Raw genomic sequence first — 25,792 nt, forward strand, 5'->3', positions numbered from 1 at the left:
CAGCCCCTCCATGATCTTAGGGCATTGCTTATAGTGAGGCCAGAAGGGACGTTCCCACATGGTTTGAATGTCAGAAGAAAACACACGATCATGCTCTGAGTTTCCCTGTCTCCAGTAAGGGGATCATAAAGCTCACTTTCCCCTTCCCCTCAGCTGCCTCCTTTCTCAGAACCACTGTGTGTCAGGGTTGTCTCTTACAACGTACAAGCCCTGAAAGCTGAAGACTTGATCTTGCTTTAGGGGGCATGATGATAGCAGGGTGATTGCCAAAGCAGCAAGGAAAATTGCAGTGCTTACTTATTATCTGTCCTGCAGGGAGCACTTGTTCTCCAGTATCGTTATAAGCAAAGGCTGGAACAGCTGCGTGGAGAAAGAGACATTGCACAGGTCACCACACCACACCAAAAATCAGTTACAGCCATTGTTAACCTGGGCTCCTGAAAGATGTCTTTTTCCCTCCTGCACAGAAAGTGGGAGATCAGACGTCAGACAAATGGGAAGTTCCCACTGACCCTCCGCTTCCATCTCAACCCAGACCAAGCCCGGCCCCATCCACACCTGTGGGAACCACTCCTGGGACAGGAGTGCCAGTGTGGCATGGGATAAAGAGAGAGAGCAGCCCCAAACAGAGCTCTGACCGTTCCTGCACCTGTTGAGTCTAAGAGGTCCTGCACCTGGCCACCGCATGGCCTCGCTGGCTGTACGTACGGTAGCAGTGGGGGAAGTCCAGGTATCCCTCGGCACAGGCATCGCAGTGCTCCCCGGTGTAATTGGGTTTGCAGTAACAGCGGCCGGTGAGGTCCTCACAAGTGCCATCGGTGAAGTCGGACTTGCAGTTGCAGCCTGCAGAGGGGACGGCACTGGTTGTCACCGGTCTTTGCCACAAGCACAACAGGGGCATTGCTACAGTGCAGAGTCTCCGGAAGAGGCTCCACAAATTCTGCAAATTCTCTCCAAAAATAAGAAGTGGGATTTTGCCTCTTCAGAACAAGTCTGGCTTAGAGGAATTGCTGCCACCATCCTTGTCACACTGCGGGGTCCCAGGGAAAGCAGCACAACCCTGACTTGTTTCTGCAGGAGTCCCCAGGTCCCCTGGAGATGCAGTGATGGCATTCGAAGGCTCAGGGGAAGGATGCAGGGTAGAACAACGCCAGTCCCAGCCACCAGACCAAGCTGGGCTCCCTGGGACAGACACAACCCACTGCTGCCTGGAGATCACCTACACCCATCCCAGGGTCACCAAGTGCAGGAGGGTGTCTATAACCTGCAGAGGAAATCACACTCACGATAGCAGATGTATGGAGAGTCGATTGGGTGGTCAGGGGACCGGTAGTATCCTGGGATACATCTCTCACAGTTAACACCAGTGGTGTGATGCTGGAAGACAGAGGGTGAGAGGAGCATCAGTTCCTCTGCCTGCAGGAATGGGTTCATGCTTATCTGTCAGATTTACTAACAGGGTCCAGAGGGAACGACTTGGGAGCACATAGAAGACCTAAATCTGCTCAAAATTCCATACACTGATTTGAAAGCAAAGTATTTCCTGTGTAAACTCTGTGTCCTCCCATAACTCCAGCTTGAGTTCCAGGTTCCTATCCAACCTCAAGCCCATTCTGCTTGCTTCAGATGATAAAACGTCCTGAGTGCTTTGGGCTAGGAGGATGGGAGTGATTTGCTTTCCCCAGCAAGGTGGTACAGCTAAAATATTACTGCCTAGGGCGTGGCTAGAAGCCCAAGTGTGCAGTTCTTATTACTGGAGCATACTCCTTTCCCCTACAGCAAACAGACCAGATTTCCAGGGAGAGACCCTAATTAAGATAACAGAGGGTGGGGGGGACAGAGCTGCCAGTGAGGCTGAACTGCAGGCGTGACTGCAGAAACAAGCACAAGGGTCTGCAACAGCCTCTTCTAGCACCGTCCTACCTGACAGTCAATGCAAACACCTCCTCCTTCAAACTTGTCCTCGCGACTTTTGCTGGCTTTGTGACGATCCACCTCTGGGTCGTAGTAGCAGTCGTAGGCATGGCCATTGCAATTGCAAGCTGAAAACACAGAGAGGTTTTAGCTAAGTCACCAGCTCATGGAGGCCCTTCTGTCCCCTGCTGGATCTCAAGATATTAACTCCTCCTGGTGGGTTTGACATCGTACGGGTTACATTTCAATGAGGAACATCGCCTGAATGCATCTGGGGGATCACCCAAGCCTTGGAGCCCAAAAGCACAGAAGAAGCAGCTCTGTCACAAGGCTGAGTTTAAAACTGAAAAAAACATAGCAGGCACAAAACCAGGACAAAAGTATGTGCAGGCGTGTAGAGACGAGAAAGAGAAATTACCCAGCGCTGGGGCCTCCAGTAGTCTGGTTTAGAGGGCAACATTCTTGCTTCTTTTATCCCACCTGTGAGGTTCAACACGAGGTGGGGGTGCTGTCTATAAGCCCACAGCAATGGGACCCAGCCCTCCCGTGCTGCCCTGCCTTTCTACAAGATCATGCGGTGCAGCTACACTCTGCACTCCGCATTCCCACAACGGCACAAATTCCAGCGTCGGCGTTTACCAAAGGTTTCTCCGGACAAATAAAGATGTCCTGTATGTAAACAGACCCAAGTGCAATTCATCTCGGAGACAGAATTGAGCAATGGGACTCGCCTGCATGAACCCTTGGACATGCAGGAGGAACTGAAATGTGATGAGAATCATAGCCCTGTACAGATCTGAGGGCGAGCCTCGACTAAACAGAATTAACCGCCGTGTAAGCCATGCTGCAGCTGTGCCAATGAGCTGCACATCACCCAGCACGCCGCTTGGGTGAAAGACTTCCCTGCACTGCAATATCAAGCATGGGCAGGCTGTGCTCTGCAAAACAGCTGGCAAGAAGGCGGCCAAACCCAACCCGACTTACGCTGGCATTCGTTGGCACTGTCGGCAGTGGCAGGTTTCCACGGGAACTGGTTGAAGCCAGGGCAGCAGCGGTCACAGGACCCGCCGCAGGTGTTGTGCTGGCAGTCACACTGCAGCCTGCAGGGGAGAGGAACAAGGCACGGGGTTTGTTCTCCAAACGTCCTGGAAAAAAGGGTTTCTAAAACATTTTCCCTCATTTTCAATTTCGCTTCCCCCCCCCCCCCCCCCCCCCGAGCCAAACATCATTTCTCTTCAGTGTCACCACCTCCCTTTCTTCTCCTCCTCCCTTATCGCTTCCCTTTTATGTAGCAGACGAGGAATAGAACATATCAGTGTGCCACTGCTGGATCTGCTCTATAGACAAACATGGGGCGGATAGAGGGGGTAGCGGGAGGAACCTGAGCTGAAGCAAACCAGCACATGAAGGAACTGCATGGTGTGGGGACAGGGAGATGTCTGTGCCACCGTGCAGGGCTGGCAGGAAAGGGTTAAACGACAGCCCTGAGCTGCAGAGGGACAGGGCCACATGCAGCCCGCCTGCTCCTCCAGGTGTACCTGGGCTTGCAGAGAGGAAGGTCCCCATGAAATGTGAACTGGGGCTTTTAGCACGCTCGCTGTGTGCGGCACCTCCTGCTCTCTGGCAGTAGGGTAGAGCTTTGCTGGGCAAACAGCGGCTTCCCCAGCGCCAGGCGAGAAACCTCGGCGGCACAGCGATGGAACTCAGCGATGGAACTCAGCGATGGAGCTCGTCCTGCTCGACCACAGCGGTGATTCATTAACATCAGTGACATCACCCACAAAACTTCCACTTAGCAGAAGGCGATCCCCATCCAAGACAAATGCTTTCTGTTGTATTAGACTTATGGATAATACAGCATGTTCCAGCTTTTATCTGTGCAATTACTCATTTCCCCTCCGGGCTTGCCTGCCACTCCCATCTCTCCCTCCTCCGATTCAAAAGCAGTGTTTAAAAATAAAAGTTTTTTTTTTTAAACATTAGACACAAATGGAGCAGTCATTCTGGGTGAAATGCAGAGGTGCAGACATGCTTCCTGATGGCTGCAGTGAGTTGTGAGTGCTGTGATTTCCACCTATGTGTATTTTTAAGAACTGAGACGCAAGTGTGTGTACAGTCAATAGCTAGCCAGAGGCAGCAGCACAGGACAAATGAATTCATTTTAATGAAATATAGTATGACAAGAAAGTTTGGGAAACATGGGCAGGATCTACACTCCAGAACATTTGCTTCAGCCTGAGAGGCTGAGGCAGGAGGTCTTGGCTCTGCTCCCAGCCACACGGGCAGCCCTCTCCATGCAGATGCCATGAAGCGTGCAGCTGCAGTCTCACGATGCCCTGTCCTTACCCACATCCATGCACTGGGCTGCAGCCAGGAGAGTCCAGGCTGCAAACCAAGACCCTGAGGGGCTGGCTGGAGCCTACGTGGCTCTGAAACATTCAATTTCTTCTTCCCTTGTTTTGCAAGGATCCCCATTGGAAGACCAACCTTGGCCATGCCTCTGTTACAAACCCCCCAACAGACCTCTCACCTGGCTGACCACCACCCAACACCTCCAATAAAACGTTTTTTTATGTTTTTGTTTGTTTTTTTTTCCATGGCAGCAGCTGGAGATCACGACTAACCCCACAATACATACGTGTTAAAGAAGACAGTCACTGAGTCAAGGAACTTAAATCCTGCTGAACAGTGCCATCTCCCTGGCTGGAGGACATGGCTCCAGCCACACAGCCCAGCTCTTTAACATCTGAGATGTTTGAAAAGCATTGGTTCAGTTCCCAGAGTGCACAAAGATGGCCCTCAATGACTACGCACGCTTCGGATGGAGAAGAAACCATTTATTTAGTCTCTGCTGTTCAGAGTTAGCAATGACCTCTCAAAGAGCTCATCTATCACGGCAGCTTTACTGCACCTTGTGCCGAGTCCATGCTGCTAATGAATTATGGACAAATGTTCATAAGCTACAATATTTACATGTTTCGTTGATTGAATATATACAAGGAAGAAGAGGGAGCGGCTGCATTCACATAGCACACGTATTTCCTGGCCATCCTGCCATAAATATAAAACCACAGCCTTCCACTGGGACTGATGCTCAATAGCAGACAGTATAAACAGTTTTCCAGTGAGTAACTGTGTCACAGCTGAGAGTGGCACATAAGTGCTGCAGGATCTGGACTCAGCCAGGACATCAGAATAGTGCAACGAGGAAGGAAATGCCCCTTTCTCTAACTGCTTCTGATTGTACCTGCCACCTTCAAAGGGACCTGCAGGCTGCACAAAGGTGCCAGCACACCTGGTGCTTCCCTTTCAAAATGGGAATTTGCTCTTTCCAGCATTTTTCTAGCATTCAGAATCCATCGGGGGAAAGCATTCCAAAGCAGCTGCATGCTAATGCACAACTCCTGCCTGGGCTCTCTGTTTGCAACATGCTGAGTCCTTGCTGATGCCTATCTCACTGCTCGCAGTCTGCCAGGAGAAAGGTTTGTGCCTCATCCTGCGGGTGTTCACCTTCAGCCCAGGAAAACTCGGCTTCCCTCTGCTAAATTCAGCTCATTTGAGCTTAGTGCAAACTGAGGCACAAAGGACTTAGAGGAGTCTGTCGCTGTCCCTGCAGCGTGGGTCCTTGCACACACACACACACACACACACACACACTGGGACCAGACCTGCTGCCAACACAATGTGTCTGGAAGCACTGCCTCCGTAACTTGGCACTTCAGAGAAGCTGGATAAACATTATCATTTATGGCCAGGAAGTCGGCACACAAACGTGCTCCATCACGTCCTAAAATCTTTGCCAAGATTTCCAGCTCACCTCACCTCCACCAAAGTGCTCATCCCGCTTCTCCGGGCAACACAAAAACCAGGCATGTGCTGAAGAGTGAAGTTAAAATAAAAGGAAGAGACCTCCCAGACAGACTGAGACATAACTGGGGTTTTTAATAGTGCTGGGCCAACTCACATTCCTCATCTCCTACTGCATTTCCTTGCCCTCTTACTGTCATGTCAGTGTCTGAAGAGGCAGGACGCGTGCGGGGGGACACGTGTCACCTCCTGCTCAGACGGGTTGCGCTGATTTCTGGATGAGTGATGCAGTCCTGACAGCTGAAGTCAGTGACACAAAGGGATGGTGTGTCCTGAGCCTCAGCTGCCTCTGTGATGCCTCTTGTCATGCAGGGTTATGGCAGGTGTTGCACATTTCCACTGACGGCTCTGTGCTTCTGGTCGTGCTAACAGGGCGCAGTACCACCCTGAGAAGTTTTTCTGTTTAACCAGCATCTTTGTCCTGACGTCTCCCAAAAGGCCTTACAGATGTTACATGCTGACCGTACAAAGCACCCGAGATGTTTTCTCCTCTAGGCAAATGCAATCTGCTCTGAGTGAAATGCAACAGCTGCTTACGAACATGTGCTGCAACTTTAGAGCACAGTTTGGGGTCAAGAGCAAAGATACCAAATGCATCCAAATGGGAGTGGAAGAGATGGATTCCGGGAGGCAGAGAGAGTCATCAGATCAAGTGGCACTGAAAAAGGTTCCCAACAAATTTCTCCTCCCTTCCTGGAAGGCATCAACATCAGGGCATTTCTAGGCTAAAAAAATCACTTTGCACCACGAAGTCCTTTTGCTCTGGTACATGTGTGCACAGTGCAGCTGGCTACACAAAAGTCTAAAAGAAAAACAAGGAACTGTGCACTCAAATACTGATGAAGTTTCCTTTGTCAAGGAGTTAAGCACACTGACGCAGACTTGCTTTTCAATACATCTTTGTTTTAACACTTAGTAGCTTTTAATCTTGGCTGGGCCTCACCAGAACGTTATTTTAGAAGATCCAAAAGCTCTACATGATCCTTATGAGAAAGTAATACAAGCTCCTCTCATCCAGCTGAATCTACCCATCCCTTTCATAAAGGCAACATTCAGGATGTAAACAGATGGCTAAGAAGCAACACTTTCATGGTCTGAAGCAGCTCTTTGGTATTTCAAATTGCTGAGGCGGATGGGAAGAGTCCCATGAGCCAAAATATGAAATTGTTTTGCATGCTCTTGCAAAGAGTATTTGTTTAGTTACATACATAACCGATCTATGGTTCTTATGAGAAGAACTGGACAGCAGTCTCTGGTTTCCTGGGAGACCATCCATTCATGGAGCATTGCCCCACTTCTTAAGAAGCCACATGGGAAGCAAGAAACTCCTCAGAATAAGTTCAGAAACCAATCCTGGGCTTTAAGGAACATATATATATATATAATATATATATACATAAAGGGTTCAACAACAGCACTGACTTTGTGTACCCACCTTCCCATGGCAGCACTCTTTCCCCATGGGGAAGGCAGAGTTGTGTACAGGGAAACCACACCAGGGAGCTGATCTGTCTGAAAGATAGCCTGACAAAATAGGTTTCAGTTTTGCTGCTTTGGCTGAACTAGCTTCTAGTTTGTTCCCAGGGCAGAGCCAAGAGCAACAGTACTGCCACAATTAGGAGCTCAGGACAGGACTCAGCTCACACTGGTATGATCCATTCTTAGCACAACAATTCAAATGCTTTTATACAGAGCTGTTATGTTGAAAAACATACCTGTAAGGGTCACTGGGGTCTTTGGCATCGCAGACATCTGCATGGCCGTGGCAGACACAGCGCCCTCCAATGCTGATATCTTTGATGCTGTAGTAATACTGGAGAGCACAAAAGAAGTTGTCTGTTAGTGTCTTTATGAATAAGCTCCATGATTGCCCTACTCAAGATTCAGCAGGACTTTATTCAGTACAATAATGTGTCAGTCCTCAAACACTTCCATCTCATCAGGAGGTATCCAGTCCTGCCTTACCCTCCTGGTCACCGTAGGATCCCTCAAAGCTTTGCCCATCAGGTGCCCGAGCAGAGTGTTTGTCTGCAGGAAGCGCAGTCTGATGTTGGTGGCCTTTGTGAAATTCCGTAGGAGAGGAGAGTAGGAGAAGTTCATGGCTCCTGGGCGCCCATTTACCAGAGAGACGACAATCTGTGAATGTGAGGAGGGGAGACAAATCGGCATCATCCTCTGATACGGGGGGAAGTTTATGTCTCCCTCAGCTGAACCCAATCTTCACTCTCTTTCAAGACAACTGAATCAATTCCTCTCTGGCCTTATTTGTTTTAAAACTGAGTGGTTTAAGCATCATCCAAAAGTCAAGAGGGAACCATTTAATGAGACCATCTGCAGTCACTGAAAAAATAACAGAACTGGAAATCTGTTGCCCTCGTACACAACTAAACAATGGCCAAAAAAATTCAGCCCCAGAAGTCTGTTCCCTAAGCAAACCTCTAGCACGGAACATAGCAAGGCTCTCTCCCTCATGCCACTGCTCATACAGGGCCTGCTGCCCTCTCCCCAGAGAGGGCATCTCTGAGCTCTCTGTCCAATGCAAGCACCTGCTCCGATCTGCCTGTTCCTGCTTATTACCTGCTCTTATATAGGAGAATGGATGTTAACTGTAGCACTCCCTAGTTTGCAAGTTTATAGTATCGAGCCCTTTCTATTTTCTCCAGCTCTTAGCTGTCCTCCTCAAAAGCCTCCCGCTTGACTTACATTTCTTACATTAAAGAGAAATGCTCACGGGTCACTGACGCTTTCTGCCGCTTCTTTGGGTTAGCTGGGCTGAGGGCAGGTGCCCCATGTAAACATAAGTATGAAAGGAAACAAGCAACAGGAACACTGCTTCCACCAGCCTGGTGGCACAGCCATAACCCATCCCAGCAGGAATACAGGGAAGAATTGCCCACTGTCTTCTAAGAGGCTCTTCTATCCGTTTGAATGCCCAGTCATCTAACAAGCTTTTTTTTTTTTTATTTCCAGACACAGAAACCCTGGGATTTCATCTGCCCCAGAGATGAAAACATGCAATGGCTCACCTCCCCATTTTCTAAAGGCACAATTCGGGAGTACTCAGTAGTGCAGATAGCATGGTCATCCTTGGTGATGCGATCCACGGTCTGCAGTCCGAACTTCTCAATGCAGTCCCTCTTTGAAGCTGTTTATCAACCACAGATGAAAGCAGTAAGATGAAAGGAACAATTCAGAGCCTTGTATTGATTTCTCCATGCTGGCCAACAGGAGAGACGGGTATATACTCTTTGTTAAGCATTTACTAGGTAAAGATTGCTTTGCATCAACTCTCTCATTGCTAACACACGTGCTTCACTGCTAAGAAAGCAGGGAGTCACTCTAAGAGTAATAGGCATCTTCTGAAGAGTCTGGAACAAAGGCTCTTCTGCCTTGACCTCATCTCCAGCATTGCAGCCCTGCTCCACAAAGCACTGCTTTGGCAACACAGGCGCTGAACTGCACCCACAGGAAGATGGTGTGGGAATGTTTCAGTGCTGGTGTCCGGCCCCCAAGCCAGCTGTGCTTTAAGGAAACAGCAGACTGGGGAAGCCCATCCCAAGTGCAGATGAGGTCAGAGCCTTCCCCTCCATGAGGGCACTGCCCAGCACAGTGAGATGAAACACACAGCATGCCAAGCTGGGGCAGGCAGGGCTCTGCTGGAACTGGGCACATTTCTTGACCTGTCCCCATTTGTAACGCTGCGTGGGGAACCCTTCACGCAAACAAACGCTCCCATGAATCTCTCCCCATTTCTCCTTCGGTGGCCACGGAAGGCGTGGGGCTTCCCAGCCACGGAGGATTTGCATTACCACGGTCCCATCAGCTGCTCTGGCAGACGCTTCCCACAACAGCCATTCCTTCCCTCCCCAGGGAGAGCTCAGCCCGAGCTCCCAGCAGCAGGGCTGGCAGGAGCAGGGTGGCCAAACCTGTCCCACCAGGAGCAAGGCTCGAGCTGGTGGCACCCAGGGCACAGCTCACAGGTGGCTCTGGGGGGTGCTTACGTTTCTGTAACTGCTCATAACTGTCCTAGTGAAGAGAACAGTGTTTTTTTTAGACTACCTACAAAGTTCTCCAAGCCAAAAGTAAACCTCCACAAAGGACTTGCTGTGCTAGTGAACCTGGCGTGGATCGGACCAGTCACCTCTTTATTTCCACAGGAATTTTCCACTAGGCTATGTCACTACATCTCACTTCCCAAGGGGGGTTGCCTTAGGTAGGGCTCGATGTTGCAGGAGGGAAGAGCTCCATATGCTGCAGTGGTGCCTCTACAAGCAGGAACGAGCATACAGAGCAAGAGTTCCCTGCTCTGCTCCAGATCATACGCTAACATAACTGCAACGAGCCCCAGGGGAGGACCAAACCGGAAGAGAATTCTCAGTGCAGAAGAAAAAAAGCAAAGCAGGCAACTTGACAGCGGTCCCCACTAGCGCACTGCAGAGGAGAAAACTTCCATGCTGGAGAGGAGCTGCCATAAGGCAGCACAACGCATAAAATGCCTGCAGCTCTTTCCTGCATGGGAAAACGCTAGCAAAGCTGAGGCACAGGCTGACAGACAAGTCAGAAATATGAGCCCTGAGGGGCAGCCTCTGAGCACTCCCAGGTCCTTCTGTGCCAGGTTTTAAAGGCTGGTTGTAGATCTTAACTTCTCCCAATTAGTGCTGCTGGTTTGGGGAGGGGAGCAGTAGCAGAATCTGGCTGCCTTATAGACCCCATGGGACAGGAGAGTCAGAGAATCAGCTGCTTCTGAAGGTTTTAATCAGAGAATTGGTAAGAAGGAATTTCTAATGTACGGGACTGCGTTTTGGCAGTCTCCCTTCCCGGCCTTCTCTTCCTGATCCCACCTTGCACAGCAGCAGGACAGCGGTTCCCCCTGTGCCCAGGCTGTCCCTCATCTCTGGTGAGGGAAAGGGGACTGCTTTGTGCCTCCAGACTTTGTGTTACAGCGGCCACCTGGCTGCGAGCTGCTGGTTTGTTTCTGGAGGAGCTGAAACATGTCAGTCTGGATATGGTAAAGGGCAGACAGAGAGGGGACGGCAAAGAGGAGAGAACAGCAATGCCCAACCACTGATGCTGCTGCCAGCTTTGGCATCCACAGGGATTTGGGTGGGCACTGATGACAACGCTTTAATAAATACATGCAGCCCCAGAGAGCAAAACCGTTCTGTCCTGAGGAGCACGATGACTTCCCCCAGCTGAGCTTCAGCTCACAGCCATACTCACAGGCAAAGTACTGCCAGGGCTCATAGGTGAGGCCGAAGTCGGTAGATCGCTCCAGCACCCAGAGGTCAGGACGAGGGGAATTCGCAAATTTGATCAGCACATACGCCACGTGGAAGAGCTGAAAGAGAGGAACACAGAGTTAGGTGAAACGCCGCTTTCAGACACCAGGGACTGCTGAGGGGGGTCCGAGCCAAGGGAAGGAGCTGCTGCTCTGCAGGGCCTGCTGCTTGCAAGCAGCCTGTGGAGCAAAATTCTCCCTATCTAAATGGACTGAGATACGGGCCGGCTGCTGGAGAGAGGCAGATTGCAGAGCTCAGCTCCCACAGGTCTGAATGCAAACAAAGTACAGACTTTGTGGCTACAGGCCCTGCTCGGAGGCTGGGCGGCTCCTCGGGCTTAGCCTCAGCCCTACAAACTCAATACTCAGAGGGGGGAACCCATCCTGGCTTGGCAAGGCAAAGGCCTGGTCCCCACCAAGCTTTACAATGTGGTCACAAAAAGCTGCTAAGCACTACAAAGCTGCTCTGGGGGCTTTCAAGCTGTTCTTGGGGTAACAATTGACACTGAACTGTTAACACGTGCCAGAAGCTCGGCATCATCCTCTGTGCACCATGCATATCGTGCCACATATTTCTTTATTTTAAGGCTCTTGCAGCCCTGCTTCATGCACATACCCCATGTTTTGAAGCTGACTATGAAAAAGGCCCAGCACAGCTCCTCTTCCCCAGGTGCCACAGTTACAGGAGAGCAAGAGACCCACTTGGCTTCAGCACAGCTCTAACCCCGGGCTGCGCCCATCTGTCTGGATGCCGATGTGTGCACACACACCCTTGCCAAGAATAAAATAAATGTACTCTTTAAAGAGCTAAAATGTCAGTGCTAGAGAAAAACAAAAGCCCCAGCAGAATTTCCCCTCCCCGGCTGACACAGGCTCGCTCCAAGAATCCCCACTCCATCATCCTGTCACAAAGTGATATTTAAAGGCAAATAAAGTTCTCTTATCAGAGAAAATTCCTAACATCAAAACCAACCCAAAAGGGAGTTTAAGTGCCTGAAAAGCAGAGATTTACAGCTCAGTAGTCCCTCCTCACACAAAGCTGGTAGTGTATGAGTTTGTACCCCCTAAGGATTAGCAGGTACCCAAAGGGACACATCTGCAAGGGACAGAAAAGGATGGCCCTGTGCCCATCCCCGTGCAGCTGTGCCCCAGCTATGTCCAGGCACACGTGCCTGCACACATCATCAAGACAGAGGGCCAGTACTAATAACAACAAGCCTCCAAAATTGCCCTGACTGCACATAGGAGATTTTTCAAGGGGAAAAAAGGAGGCGAGGAGGAGTCATTTAAACCCACTGATTTCTCGCCACTCTCAGGGGCTGGTAAGGACTGGTGTGACCCAGAATGAAGAAATCAAAGTGGTCACCCAGCACAGCTCCTGGCGCCAAAAGCCTGGTGAGCCCAAGCAAGGGGAAACAGACATCCCTTTCAACTTGCTAAAAAATGAAGATAAGCAGACCTAAATGCTGCCTTCAATTCCCTTCTGTTGCTTACATATTGTCAAGGTGCATGAGACTAAGCTTTTTTGGAGGAGCAGTATTTACTGCCCACTTACCCTCCCATTGGAGCTGTTCTTTATTAGGGAAGCTGGGGAGGATTCAGCTCAGGCGGCTGCTTTCTCTGCAGGACCAGTTCTCACAGCTTCACATCTGCCTCTTGGCACAGGAGCAGGGCTGAGCACCAACCAGCAAAGTTACACCTTCCCTCCATTAAAATCCTCCTCCAGCTTCGTTCTACAGGGAGTAAATGAATGCTCCTGCTGGATTCTGGCAGAGCCTTTCGCTGGATGGACTTGGCTGCAGCTCCAGCATGCCTGCAGGTGTTGTGGTCTCAGGCACTGGCAGAGCCAACGGACTGGTCTGCTCACGGCTTGGTGTGAGAGGGGTAATGCCAACAACAAGAACCTCTGGCTCCTGGCTGGCTCAGCCATGAGATCTCAGGTCAGGTATTCTTATCCTGCTCCCACTCGCATAGCCAAACACTGCTCCTCCATTCCATACCCCAAAATGCTGTTACTGCAACAGCATTAGGCTGGATTTCATTCCAGCCAGGGCCGCAGTTTGAGGACACAGAGAAACCAGCCAAGATTGTACACACGTTTCTTTCCAGCGCTGAAGGGTTAGGACCATTTCTAATTGGAGCACAGAAAGTATTCAGGAGCCTGTGACTGCAGTGGAGCTCATCCTGGAATGGGACACGCATCCTCGTATTCAGAGGGATTTCTATCTGATATCTAAATCTGGTAAGTCCCCTGCCTCCCCATCCCACGTCCTTATCTTGCAGAATATGACAGCCTGGCGGAAAAAATAAAGGCAGATTGCCTGCTTCAAGTGCATATGCTGAGAAACCTCCCAAAGATGGAGCAGCAGCTCTAAAAATAGAGCTGGCAAAAAAGCCAGACTTTTCATTCCATGTTTAGTTCCAGTACAGTTCTGCCCAACCAATATTACAAGAAAAATTGTTGATTTTCTTCCAGAGCCTTTATTTAGCTCCTATTATCGGTCAGATGAATAAAAACTTCTATGCTCCCAGACTCTTGGGCAATTTCTTTTGCCTTCTCCACAGAGGAGGGAGGTGGGACACCAGCACTGATGCACACCTGTCTGCAGGCAAGCAGGTCCCTCGCTCCCACCCGCTCTCAAAGAACACCACATACAGCTTAATTCCCTTCATTATGTGAAGCCAGACTTCAGCCAGGTAATTAGAATGGGTATTTTAATTAGCAACCAACTGTCACTGAAAATAATACCATCTCCATGCTGTCAACGGTTCTGAAGCGTGTTTCCTTACTAACAATCACCTGCAGCTGCCCCAGTGCCGGGAACATTCATTGCTGGGAGGGATGGAGGCAGCAGGGGAGGATGGAGGTGAGGGCATTTCCTCCATTTCCCTCCCACTCTGTCTCTTTGTGTATTTGGACATTGGGCAGCTTTATTGAGCACCAAAATGCTGTGGAAACACGATGCCGATCCAAGGCAACAAACTAGAAGCAGTCACATCCTAAGTTTCTTTGGCAAGGTCTCACTAATTTCCCTCCAAGGTGCCACAACACCACGCAGCAACATTTAATAAGTAATCCAAACCTTCCTATTGCTGCAGTCCTGGCAGCTACATGCTGATAAACAGCAAGAGAGATCCATTTTTGGTGCTCTGACAAGAAGGAAGGAGCAGGCTGTGCTGGCCACTGAGTTTATATGGCAAACATCTCTCTCCCTTTCCGCAGGACAGATTTACTACCTCTGGCGTTGACTTATTAAAATAGCACCACGTAAAAGCAAAACAATCCGTCTCTTCCTAACCACCACGAAGTATCCCTGCAGAGCACGCATGTGGATAGTATTACTGCTGCGTCTCTGCCTGGGATTTCCTGGAAGTATCGGATGGAGCAGGCGTGTGCACTGCATGCCACCGAATCCATCTCTGCTGGGGCACACAGGGCCCCACGCAGCACTGGGCAGCCCAAAGGGCTTCAGCACACGCACAACAGCAGCACCCACGGCATTTTGGGGCATTCTGCATCCTGCTTCGGGTCCTGCATAGCAGCTCCAGACATCCCCAGAACACAAACTGAAGCAGAGAAAAGCCAAAACAATTCAAAAAATGCGTCACAGCAGTGCAACTACAGAAGTGGGGTGTTCTTGTGTGGGCTTTTTTTAGGGTGCTTTTAGAAGCAATCAACGCTTCTGCTGCCTCCAAACCCCTCTGCTTTCCTGCCTTCAGCAGCATGGGAACGCCTGGCAAGGCCAGCACCGTGCCTGCTCTTCCCTGCAGCAGCAGAAGCTACAGCTAATTAGCCATCAAGGCTCTCCATGCAAACAAGTACACGGAAGGTGAAGAAGCCCTGGAAAGCTGAAGAGCTTCTGATTTGCCTTTGAATTTCTCTAGGTCAGCTATCTGTTCCTTTGGGATCTTTTGCCTGTACTCATTTATTCTCATTGAAGCAGCAGATTTACTCATTAACTGCCAGGCTGACCCACACCGAGCTCCAGCTGTCCTACAGCAGCTTTATTTCTTCCTCACTCTGACTTCAGAACTCTTCATTAAAATATCTCCCATCCAGCTGCTGGTTGGTACATGCCTACCTTCTAATCAGATGAGGGCAATTGCAGCCCTTCCAGACAGCAAAAAAGGCACTTCCCCTCCAAGCAGGCACGGCTTTTTAGCTCACTCATATTTAATAACATGCAGAACCCCTGATCCAAAGATGTGGGTATTTGAACACTGCTGGGGAGAAGAAAGGGACAGAGATCTGCACCAACCCACTTCCAAGTTTCTCGCTTAAAACCCTTGAATTTTATTGAGAGACCAAAGAAAACACTCTCCTGGGAACTGCAGACTGGCAAACACCAGCCAGCATGAAACTTGCTCACTGTCACAGCTAACAGCAACCCACTGTTTTATGACGCTGTTTTCTAAACAGTGCCTGTTCCCTTTCTAAGCGGCTTGGCTTAGGTGAACGGCTGATAGAGCTCTTTCCACAAAGGATTTTTTCTTTAAACACCACTTCTGAGAAGGATTTGGCTTGTTGGCTGATTTCGCACGCAGCACTGCTTTCTCTCTGCAGCATCCTCCCATGCACGCTGTCCCTCTCTGGCCAGCACCACGCAGCCTCCTGCCAAAAGCCCTCAGGGGACCCAGGTGGCAACACCTGGTGTGAGCCAGGACAAAGCAGCACCACGGCTTGGCAGCCTGCACGCTGCTGAACTGAAGGTTGCATGGCTGAGTTTGGAAATAACTTCTGGCAGGGCAGGAGTGGGAGCCTGATGTGTGGTGTTTCAGCTGCCTGATGCTAAGGATAGGGCTTGGAGGAGCTTGGGTGGGATGCAGGGACTGGGGAGAATCCTAGCCAGGCCCTAGAGCTGCAAACAGCATGTGCAACGCGGTTACACCTGCAGCATTTTGGGAATGGTGATGCATCAGCTCACAAGTGTCCCCTCCATGCATCCCAGCTGAGCATCCCTTAGCGAAGCCAGATGTTCTCAAGGTGGGTGTGGGGAGCCAGAGGCATCACAGCAGAGCATGGTGCGCTCAGGGCAGAAGGGGATGGCTGGAATTCCTTGAGATGAGCCTTCAGCCTCTCCCAGATAAGGGCTTTGCCCACACTTGGTTTTCACTGTGCATTAGGAGATATCAGCACTCAGCTGAAACGGCCTTTACACTTCATAGGCTGGGGGGAAAAGTGGGAAGTAACTCCTTAGAGACAAGACAAATATTTGCCTTCTAGCTCAAACTTGAACTAGCACACACTGGGGAAGGGCTAAGTGAGCAGATGTCCTTGGGCACCTTGTACAAGGGGAGAGCTGCCAGCCCACGGGGCGTGGAGCAGGTACCCCAAGCACGAGGCCCAAACCCTCCCCACTGCTTTAATCCCCTTGCAAACACCAGTGCAAGCCCAGCACAGCAGCGGCAGTAAAGATGCTCTTAAACCTTCCTAATCCTCCAGAGATAAAACACAGTAACTGTATGCAGCATTTCAGATTCTCAGGCTGTTTACCTTGAGGTGTCAATTGTCTTCGTTCAATGCTTCTAGGAAGCTCCAGGGAATGGGTCGTTTCTTGGAACCAGGTGTTCTGGGAAAGGATCTGCATTGTAATTAGCTGCTGACAGGATTAGTGGCAATTTGCACTGGGGTCTTCCAAAGGGTTGTATTCTTTCCAGTAAAGTATGGCATTACTTAGAAGGAAAAAAAGTGACTGTGATTGGAAAATAGGAAAAGGACATAGTAACATTGGTTTCTGGGCTCTGGCAGCACACAGCACACAAACAGATGAGAGCAGGCACCAAGGGCCCCAGCTGCAAAACAGTGCGTGCTCACACAGCACTGCCTGATGTGCCAGCAGCTCCGTGCAGAGAGGTGGGCAACAAGCAGGTGCCCCAGTGCTGCAGAGGAATGTAACTGGAAGTCACCCAAATGCAGACAGCTGAACCAAGCCAGCCACCTACACAGGGATGGCTTTGAGAAAAAAACACCACATTGTTCTCAGGGCTGATTTTTCAAAGCCTCTTTGTGCATTGCCTTAATTCTGCCCCCTTGGAATAACACAAGTTTGCTACTGATTTTAGCAAAAAGAAAACTATGCTAGCAAACTCATCCAAAAACGTACCAAAAAAAAAAAGTGCTTTTTCATGACTAGAAAACTCAGGTAGTTCCTGCTTGCAAACACTAACTGGAGTGCTTGCATCCTGAACCTGATGCTGCTAAGCAGCAGCATGAGTTGAGGGATGTGATATGATAGCAGTTATTTGAGAGTGAGAAGCAGCAGCACCTTCAGGGAGCTCTCAGCTCTCACGCAGGGAGAGCATTTTTTTTTTGCTAACACTGCAGAGCTATTTTCTCTCCTTAGGATGTTATTCTTTGAAGTTTTCTTGATGAATTTCAGCATGTTTCCAAAAGAGCATTGTGCATGTAACATTACCTCATGCATTCAGGGCATTTATTTTGCATAATACAAAGCATTAAATAAATGAAAACAACCAACTATAAGATGAGATCTCCACAGGAAAGGTTTTTTTAGAGCTATTACTTCAAACTGGTTATTAATAGAAAAAAAAAGAGACTGCTGGTTGTCTATCTGATGGCAACAGCTGGAAGCCAAAACCAATTTATAATCAAAGCGAAGAGCGACAATGGAGAACCCCATGGGCAGATGCAGTTTTGTTTGTGCCCCACAAGTCTTGGCTTTTAAAGCCAGATGGACTTCAGGAACGAAATCTCCTTCAACGTCCCACCTCGCTGCAGCAAATTCCAGTGCTGAACATGTCCGTGACCTGGAAGGACGTGGTGGGTCTCCATGCCCAGTGCAAAGGACTCGGTGCGCCCCAACAACCCCAGCACAGCACCGCCCTGCAAATAAACCTAGCAAACCCACTTCATGTATTTGCTCTGCAGTTCCCTCATCCCCATGGATGAGCTCCCAAATGCCACCTGTGCTCAGGGAACAATCTTGCACCAATACATCAAGAACATCAACCGCTTGACACAGGGAGGAAGGTGTGAACACCAGATGATACACACTTATTAAGGGGAGAATGGCACAGCATGTTGCCCCAACCTCTCCCTACGTGTGTACAACACCCAGTCCATTACTTCTTGCATTAGAGGACCTTGTCAGTGGCTTGTTCAAGATGAGATAATGACAGCAATCCTACAGCGACCTTCCTGAGCTATGCAATGATTCAACCAGCCTCAGCACAACCGACAGAAGCAATCTCAGCATAAGCAGTCGTGGGATAGACACTGAGACAAAACAGGCATTTTTCTTGCATTTTTCAAAGGGCTCTGGGGGAGGGAGAAGGTCTAATTTTAACAAAAACCATGTCCCTCTTTTCTCCTCCAGTGACAGACATCTCTGCATGGTTTGGAGGAGAGCCCAGCCTGGGCCCCATCTACTGCCATAGTGTCCCAGGGGCTGTACACACAGTATGCAAAGACTTCCTAGAGCATCCAGACCTAACACAGAGAAAAATTGGGCTTCAAGACAAGAGCAGTATTCCTTTAACAACCATGGCTCTGCCTAATACCTCCTGTTTATTAACATGCAGTCCAGCAGGATAGAAACTAGAACCTTGAGCACAAGGAAAAGAAAGAATCCCATTAAAGACCCTGTTCATCCCTCCACCAGCTAAAGACAGCATCCCTGTGAGAAGGCTTCGCTGAGAGTTTGTCACTCAGAGCTCAGCTCTGCTCCCAGTCTCTCTCATCTCCTCTGACTTTAATTTAACAGCTCTTGGTTAATTCAGTTAACTGTTCACCCAGCTGCACGCGTGCCTGGATGCTGAGAATAAAGCGTCCAGTCATGGATTGTTTTGCTTTTAAAACACATAGAAGGAATCCATGACTTTGGCAGCAACTGTGCTAGAAGTCTGTCATTAGAACATGGCACATTCCAGCTCCAGAAGCATGGACATAGCTGTGAGAAAGCCCAGGTCCCCAGCCCAGCAGGGCAGAGCCCTGAGCCTCCATCCAGCAGGGCTGCATCCCCCTGGCTCCTTGCACGACCTTGCTGGAGCTGTGGGACAGCACTGGGGTGCTTCTGCATGATTCCTTCTATTTCAGCTCTCGCAAGCCGCAGCCAGTTCGGGGCATCCATGATACGGCCTCTACGATGCAAAATGAATCCTTGCAAATAAATTCAAAGCGAACCCTCAACAGATCTGCGAGTGGAGCTGCCTCCCCCTGAGCCAAAGGCTCCCACACAACCAAGCAGGAATTTCAGCTTGCCCTGGGCCAAAATTCCTCAACTTCCTCCAAAGAGCAAACAGCTCCTTGCTCAGAAATCTGGTTTGACCTTTCATACTGCTTCAGTTCTTCTGCCCTGCAACCAAAGAGCAATGCTGTACACCACTGCCTTCTATTTTTGCACAATTCCTGTATGGAAATGGTATGGACCACTCAAGTGAAATCACATAGATGATATCACACAGCTTTGAACACAAACTGATCTCCAACAAGGTGTGAGTTAACCTAAAAGCTGGTTCAGGTATGCCACAGGCCAAGCTGGCTGTGCAGAGCAATCTTGAGTTTCCTTGAACTTCCAGTGTTGTTCACTGTGTTATCTCTGCCTGCAGGATTTACTCCGCAGCCTTTTATTCCCTTATCACCAGCTCCTTTCCTGCCCCAGCCTCAAGAAGAATATTTCACATCACAGAGGAGCACAAATGAGCTAAATATACATACTTATATTTATACACACGCACAGACCCCAATCCAAACTTTTGGCAGTCTGGCTATTCAGCAGAACACTTGCAGAGGCCGGAGGGCATTTTGCATGCATGGAAAAGGAGAAGCAGTCTCCTCTGACCAACAGGGACGGGATAACTGCAGAATTCCTCCAGTGCCTTGAGTGCACCTTGGCAAAGCATTGGTCTGAACTCAGCCTGAACCAGGCAGAGCCACCTGTAGGCTCCGCTGATCTCACGCTAGGCAGCACAGGAGGATTCACAGGAGAAGAGAAGGGTAAATATCTCAGTACATCGCACCAGGATGATGAAAAGCAGTCTGCTCTTGGGTACAGAGAACTAAGTAGCCTATCCGCAGCCCATGCTGCAACCCTTTTTGGGCAACAACTGCAGAGCAGTTGATTCCTGGAGTTGTATTTTTGAAGATACGCTGTGAAAATGTTTCCCCATGAGCTAAAGAAAACAACCTCCTCCCTCTGGCCAAGGAGACCGTTTCCTGGAGAAGATCATTTCTAAGGACAACATCCATTCATGGCAGGGTGGTGGCTCTGAATGGGGCTGGAGCCCTCAAAAGGACCACGCTGTCCCACTCAGCACTGTGGAGGGAGAACAAGCCCACAGCTCCTCTCCTCTGCTGGCTTGAAAATAAAGATAACAATAAAAAAAGAAATAAAAGTGAATAAAATTCCCAATAAAATAAGGCCCAAGCTCTTTGTCCCAGCACTCCCCACATCAGCCCAGGCTCGTGAGTCACAGCCGCAATCAGAGCGCAGGCTCCCGCATGGGATTTTTGCCCAAGCCTCCATCCGCCCAGGAAGAGCGCAGTTATGACACCAGAGGCTCCATTTGAGACAAACGTAATCTCCTCAGATAAGGCTTGTCTGTGGTGAAAGGAAATTGGCTGCTTTGTTTCAAGCCGGACCTCCGCTGTCAGGACCTTTGTGCATGCGCTCGCATCTCCTCCGCAGAGCCCTTGGAAAGGAGGCAGCTGTCCTCCACCACTGCTCGTGGAAGCATACTCAAGAGCCCCATCCCTCAAAGCCTGATGTTAATGAAGAACAACCACCAATTAGCAATCCCTTCCTTGGGGGTTTCCGAAGCTTGGATGTGCTGCAAAGCATTCAGGTCTCTTACAAAACAGCTTTGGGGTCACCGGGGCTATTCAAGTCTTGTGTTGAAGCCCTAAAAATAAATGATGTAGAGATAGCTGGGAAGACTTCACAGATTTAATCCAATTCCCACAGAGTTCAAGACTCAATTGCTCACCAACTCATTCTATCCTCAAGGGTTTTTTCTTAATGTTTGCCTTATGCCCTCCTGCTTTTACTGGTACTTCAACTTTTAAAAACATTAAGTATTATTTTAAAGGGAAACATATGCTATAGTCCTTGTGGACAAAACAGATATTTTAAAGTATTTCCCATATTGGGAATGAAGATCCTGAACATCTGAGAAGTCCTCTCACAGCCGTGAGCTTTGGGCTGCGGTAAGGGAAAACGGGAGACAAGAAGGACAGAGATGTCTTAAAAGAGCTGGGAGAGACCTCAGCTCAGGGGCCACCTTCCCACCCAATGGGCTATTTTGTCCTTTCCTGACTGAAAAATATTCCAGTGGCATTTTCCATCTCTGCCCTTTTGTTTCAATGACCTCATCTCCCAGCTGGGACTTATTCTGACTCACATTCCTTTGAAATTCAGTTAGCTTGGAGCAAAACTTTCGGTATTTTTTCCTCTTACACTGAAGTATCATCCACAGCGACACATCAAGCTTTGCCCTGTTCTGCTCCGAGGGCTTATTCACATCCCAATTACAACATCACTTTCAGCTGAGCCGATTTAGCCCCTGATGACATCTCTGCATCTTTGCCTTTCCAAACTGATGCTCTCAGACATTGCCATCACAGTCCCTGGACAGCAACTGGCACCTCGACCAAAGAGGGAAACAACGCACTGCACTTTGGGACTCAGCTACCTAAGATAAGGAGAAAAACTTGCATAGCTGCAGCATGGGACCCTCCTGTCAGTGGGAGTGCTCTGGCTGTGCTGGCCAGGCCAACATCACTAGAAGCACACAAGCTAGAGCATCCTTGCTACGAGCAAAGGCAACGCTGGCAGAGGAGGCAATACTCCAACAAAGCTGGAATTTACCCCTCCTCCTCATCCAAAATAGCCGTGTCGCATCGAGCTCACTGTGCAGGGTCAGACGAGGAGAGCAGAGCCATGGGCTGGACGTGCCATGCAGGCAGCAACACGCGGCGTGTCCCAAAAGCAGCAGTGCTCAGTGGTCAAGGCAAAGGGAATCCTACTAAGGATTGCCTATTACTTCTGCCTTTTTTTTTTTTTTTTTTTAAATTAATGTCAAGCTGCCTGAAGATAGAACCAGATACTTGGTTATCAAACCTATAGCCAAATACAGCATGCAGCCCCAGGGCAGCTGATGATTGCAACAAGAGCTCAGCAACTCCCGGCCCCGTTCATTGCACCGTGTCCGCTGCCGACCCGCTGCACACCGCTGAGCGGAAAACAAATGCTACTAACTCACTTGTCTGCAGCACATTATGTTTTGAATTATTTACTGCCACCCCAATCGGAAGAAAAAAGCATTTCTCTCTTGGACATAATGAGGAACACATTTCCAGTACTTAACAGCTGGAAGCTGGAGAGGTAGCCAAAGAAAATCCCTATTTTTTTTTTCCCTTTAAAGTAAGCATCTGGAAAACTTGTTTGCTGAGGAAGAGGAACTCTCCCAAACTGACCTGGGAAAAGTGTCAATTAAACTCGGTCACAATTCAGAGGGAGGAGTTGATAAGACCACATCATGAGCGCGATACCAACCGCGTGTTTTCTGACTACCCCTGGTAGCTCAGCTCCAGCAGGGTGAGAAGAGGCTACTTGCATTTAATGAAATCCAGCAACTCCCCCAGCCAGAGATTTTCAGCGTGGTTTCCACCGGCCACTGAAGTATCATGGAATTCTTTCATTCCTACCCCACACCTCATCAACTGGCTGATGCTAATGCCAAGTCCCAAATGCGCAGGTCCCCCTATTGCTACCCATTGCTCTCTACTCCTTAAGTGCACCCCAAGGCCTGGAGCTGATCATTTCCAAGCCACAACGCCTTGAAGCTGCTTCCAGGCCGCTCAAACAGGGCTCTGCTGGAGGCAGCTCTGCCCAGAGGCTGCAGCAGCTCCTGCTCCCTGTGCAGCAATGCTCTCGGACGCACCGCCTGCTTTTCCCAGCAGCGCGAGCAGCTGACCAGGGCAGAAGCGTTCTGCTTCGGCCGGGCTGCCTGGGAAAACGTTCCTCCTCTAAATTTCATGACAGGTTTGAATTCTTTCAGAGGGAGGACTAACGCGGGGTTGTTTTTTTTAAATATGCGCTGTGTTATTTTAACTAATAACAGGAAATTGGTGGCTCGCTACGCGGTGGGACAGCAGCAGTCCCTCTGGGGCAGGCAGCTGACCATCCCCAGCACAGCCATGTGCTGTGCTTTCAGCAGCCCCCAGCACAGCAGGCACCCCTCAAGGGAGGGCACGATCAGGGCAAAGCCTTCCTGTGTGTCATGTCCTCCTGCTCCCCATCTCCTGTAGCTGTGAGGCAACTCGAGTTTAAAGCCTTTGTTTGGGCCTCCTATCTACCCAGGACCCCAAAAGCACTTCCAAAATGAACTGCACCATCTCCACAGCCTTCAGGATGGGTGAAGAGCCTCCTTTCCCTTCCTGGATCCCCACCTGCAACATACCAACCACTGGGAGAAAAGCAAATGGAAGGAGGCTTTTTTTTTTTTTTTGGAAACAGTTTGCTCATGCTGTTTTCCAGCATCCAGTTATCTATTTCAGCAGGCAACCAGGCTGTGCCAGAACAAGCAGGACATCAAATAAACAATGCATTAAGATGAAGCACACTGCGGCCACGTGCAGTCACTTCTCTCAAGCCCTGGTGGCTCCTGCAGCTCAGCCACCTGCAGACGCTTCGCCTCGCCCAACACAGAGCTTTGCTTTCCTCTGCCCTGCCCCAGGACTGCCCTGCAGGTCCCTTCACTGCAGATAGCAGGTCCAGCTGCTGACAAGCCCAGTACAAACGCAACAGCTTCGCTCAGCTGAGGACTGATGCTTTCAATGCACCTCCAGCTATCCTGCTCAGAAACATATCAGCGTAGAAAGAGGCCGACTAGAAGCAACATTACTCCTGTTAGTGCCTCTGCTCGGACAGCATCCAGCACCAGAGGAAGAAGCACAGCCCAAGCTCCCCCAGCCTGGATACTCAGAGCAGCGGCGTGCTTTGCAGTCTGCTTCTGACCCAGTTTTGGATCCGTGCAGTTTCTATTCACTGTGCCATGCCGGCCGTGTGCCCAGCAGTGCACCTGTTCCCCCTCTCCCTTTCAGCAACCCGACCCCGGGCAGCTACGCTGTGAATGTGCCCACGTCCTGTCCCAGCCCCCGGGACACCAAGCCACATGGGATGGGAACGCTGAGCCGCACCAGGTTTCGCTGCTGACGTGAGATGCAGACATTAGGATGTGGTTAAAATGAACCCCAAAGCCAGTATCACAGGCAGCATCCCAGCAGCAATCTCACATTTCTTCCTTCCTGATGGTGTTGTAAGTGGAAGCAGATCTGTCCCACCAGCACAGAAACCCAAGCCTCTATCCCCACTCCCTGCCCAGAGCATCAACAGAGTAGGGGATTTACCATGCTCTCAACACAAGAAAAATGGCAATTCAAGCAGCACTTGTGGGTACAGCATAAACACAGGTTATACACTCGGTGTGCCTCCAGTAGCTGGCCACATACCCTCCCTGCCCCAGCTCTGCCGTCGGGATGGGAATGGGCAACACCCAGACACAGGTGGGGATGGGAATACCCAGCATTGCTGCCGACACCAACCACATCCGTACCGCTCCCATGAAGCACACAGCTGGAGCAAAGGAGTCAGGCTGTTATTTTGGAAGCAGCAGTAGCGCTGTTGTAACATGTCATGCTTCTATGAGATTAACAAGAAGCTTTTAATGACCTGGTGTGAATATCCCAAAACATTTCTACAGCAGCTGCAGACAGCAGCCATTTAACTTCCATTCTTTGCTGAACGCTTGCAGTTCTCCTAAAGGCAGGGAATGTAATTTAGCATTCACTGCGTGTAACAGCGATATAAGCACTGCGGGGACAATAAGTGGCTATGGGGACGAGTGACAGCACCCAGCAGGATGCACGCTGCCCCAAGAGGGTTTGGCTCACAGGCATTACATAGCTGCATTGACAGGCCAAGGGGCTGCGCTGCACAGTTCCGCTCCCAGGGGGAGATTTATAAATATTTTCCAGGATAAACACTTGTAAACAGCGTCTTTCGGCTTATCCCAGACACGAGTCTTGATCTCCCGCTTTCAAAGAGTCATCGTCTTCAAAGAGGGGAGGCACACCATCCACGCAGGCAGGGTAGGCAGAAGCCATCTGTGCTGACTGGCAGCCGTCTCCAAAGCCGTGCGGTGGGCGGTGGTACCCGATGGCGTGGCCGCCAGGTGCAGCCCCCATATTGCCCCCAGCACCGCTCCCAGGGAGCAGCGCCCGGCGGCCTCCAGAAATCAGATCCGCCCGTGGAAACGCGATCGCTGCGAGCCTCTGCTGCTGAGGGACGGGGTGACATTCTGCTAAGATCAGAGCAAAGCAGGCTGGCATCTGACTCCGAGCCTGACGGGTCATGAAATCAATATACGGGCCGTGGTAGTGATTTCACCTCCTCCGCTCTTTGAAGAGCTCGCTCCCTTCCCCCTCGGCTGCCCATGAAAGCAGACACTGGGTGGTCTCTTCCAAGGCTGTAAATTGGCTTGTTGAAAGGCTCAGCCAAAGAAAGGTCAGATGCCTTATAAACTGAGCAAAACCAACACTGCTAGACAACTATCTGCACGTTATTTAAAGGACATGCACGTCCACACTGCTGCCTGCATCACAGCAGGTGTCAAATCTCATCCAAACACAACCACGTTGCACAGGTTTCCCCGAAAACAGGGTGCAAAGTTGCACCGTGCCCCAAACCTTCCGTTCTGGCTGTAGAATAAGGC

At 50.0% G+C, this 25,792-nt stretch overlaps 1 protein-coding gene across 5 annotated transcripts in view; it reads right to left on the reverse strand.

Moving 5' to 3' along the window:
• The window catches only part of LAMA5 (laminin subunit alpha 5), an 80,425-nt gene that overhangs the window by 37,202 nt on the left and 17,431 nt on the right, over nucleotides 1–25,792 (reverse strand). For all 5 annotated transcript variants that reach the window (XM_021416313.1, XM_021416312.1, XM_021416314.1 and 2 more), the window contains exons 3-11: nucleotides 11,002–11,119; nucleotides 8,808–8,926; nucleotides 7,747–7,917; nucleotides 7,497–7,594; nucleotides 2,899–3,014; nucleotides 1,924–2,042; nucleotides 1,287–1,377; nucleotides 709–843; nucleotides 298–360 (exon numbers count right to left, since the gene is read on the reverse strand). In XM_021416313.1, the coding sequence (XP_021271988.1) occupies nucleotides 298–360; nucleotides 709–843; nucleotides 1,287–1,377; nucleotides 1,924–2,042; nucleotides 2,899–3,014; nucleotides 7,497–7,594; nucleotides 7,747–7,917; nucleotides 8,808–8,926; nucleotides 11,002–11,119 (1,030 nt within the window). The remainder of the gene's footprint in view (nucleotides 1–297; nucleotides 361–708; nucleotides 844–1,286; nucleotides 1,378–1,923; nucleotides 2,043–2,898; nucleotides 3,015–7,496; nucleotides 7,595–7,746; nucleotides 7,918–8,807; nucleotides 8,927–11,001; nucleotides 11,120–25,792) is intronic.

Source organism: Numida meleagris, chromosome 19 (assembly GCF_002078875.1).
Source record: "Numida meleagris isolate 19003 breed g44 Domestic line chromosome 19, NumMel1.0, whole genome shotgun sequence".
Lineage (NCBI taxonomy): Eukaryota > Metazoa > Chordata > Aves > Galliformes > Numididae > Numida > Numida meleagris.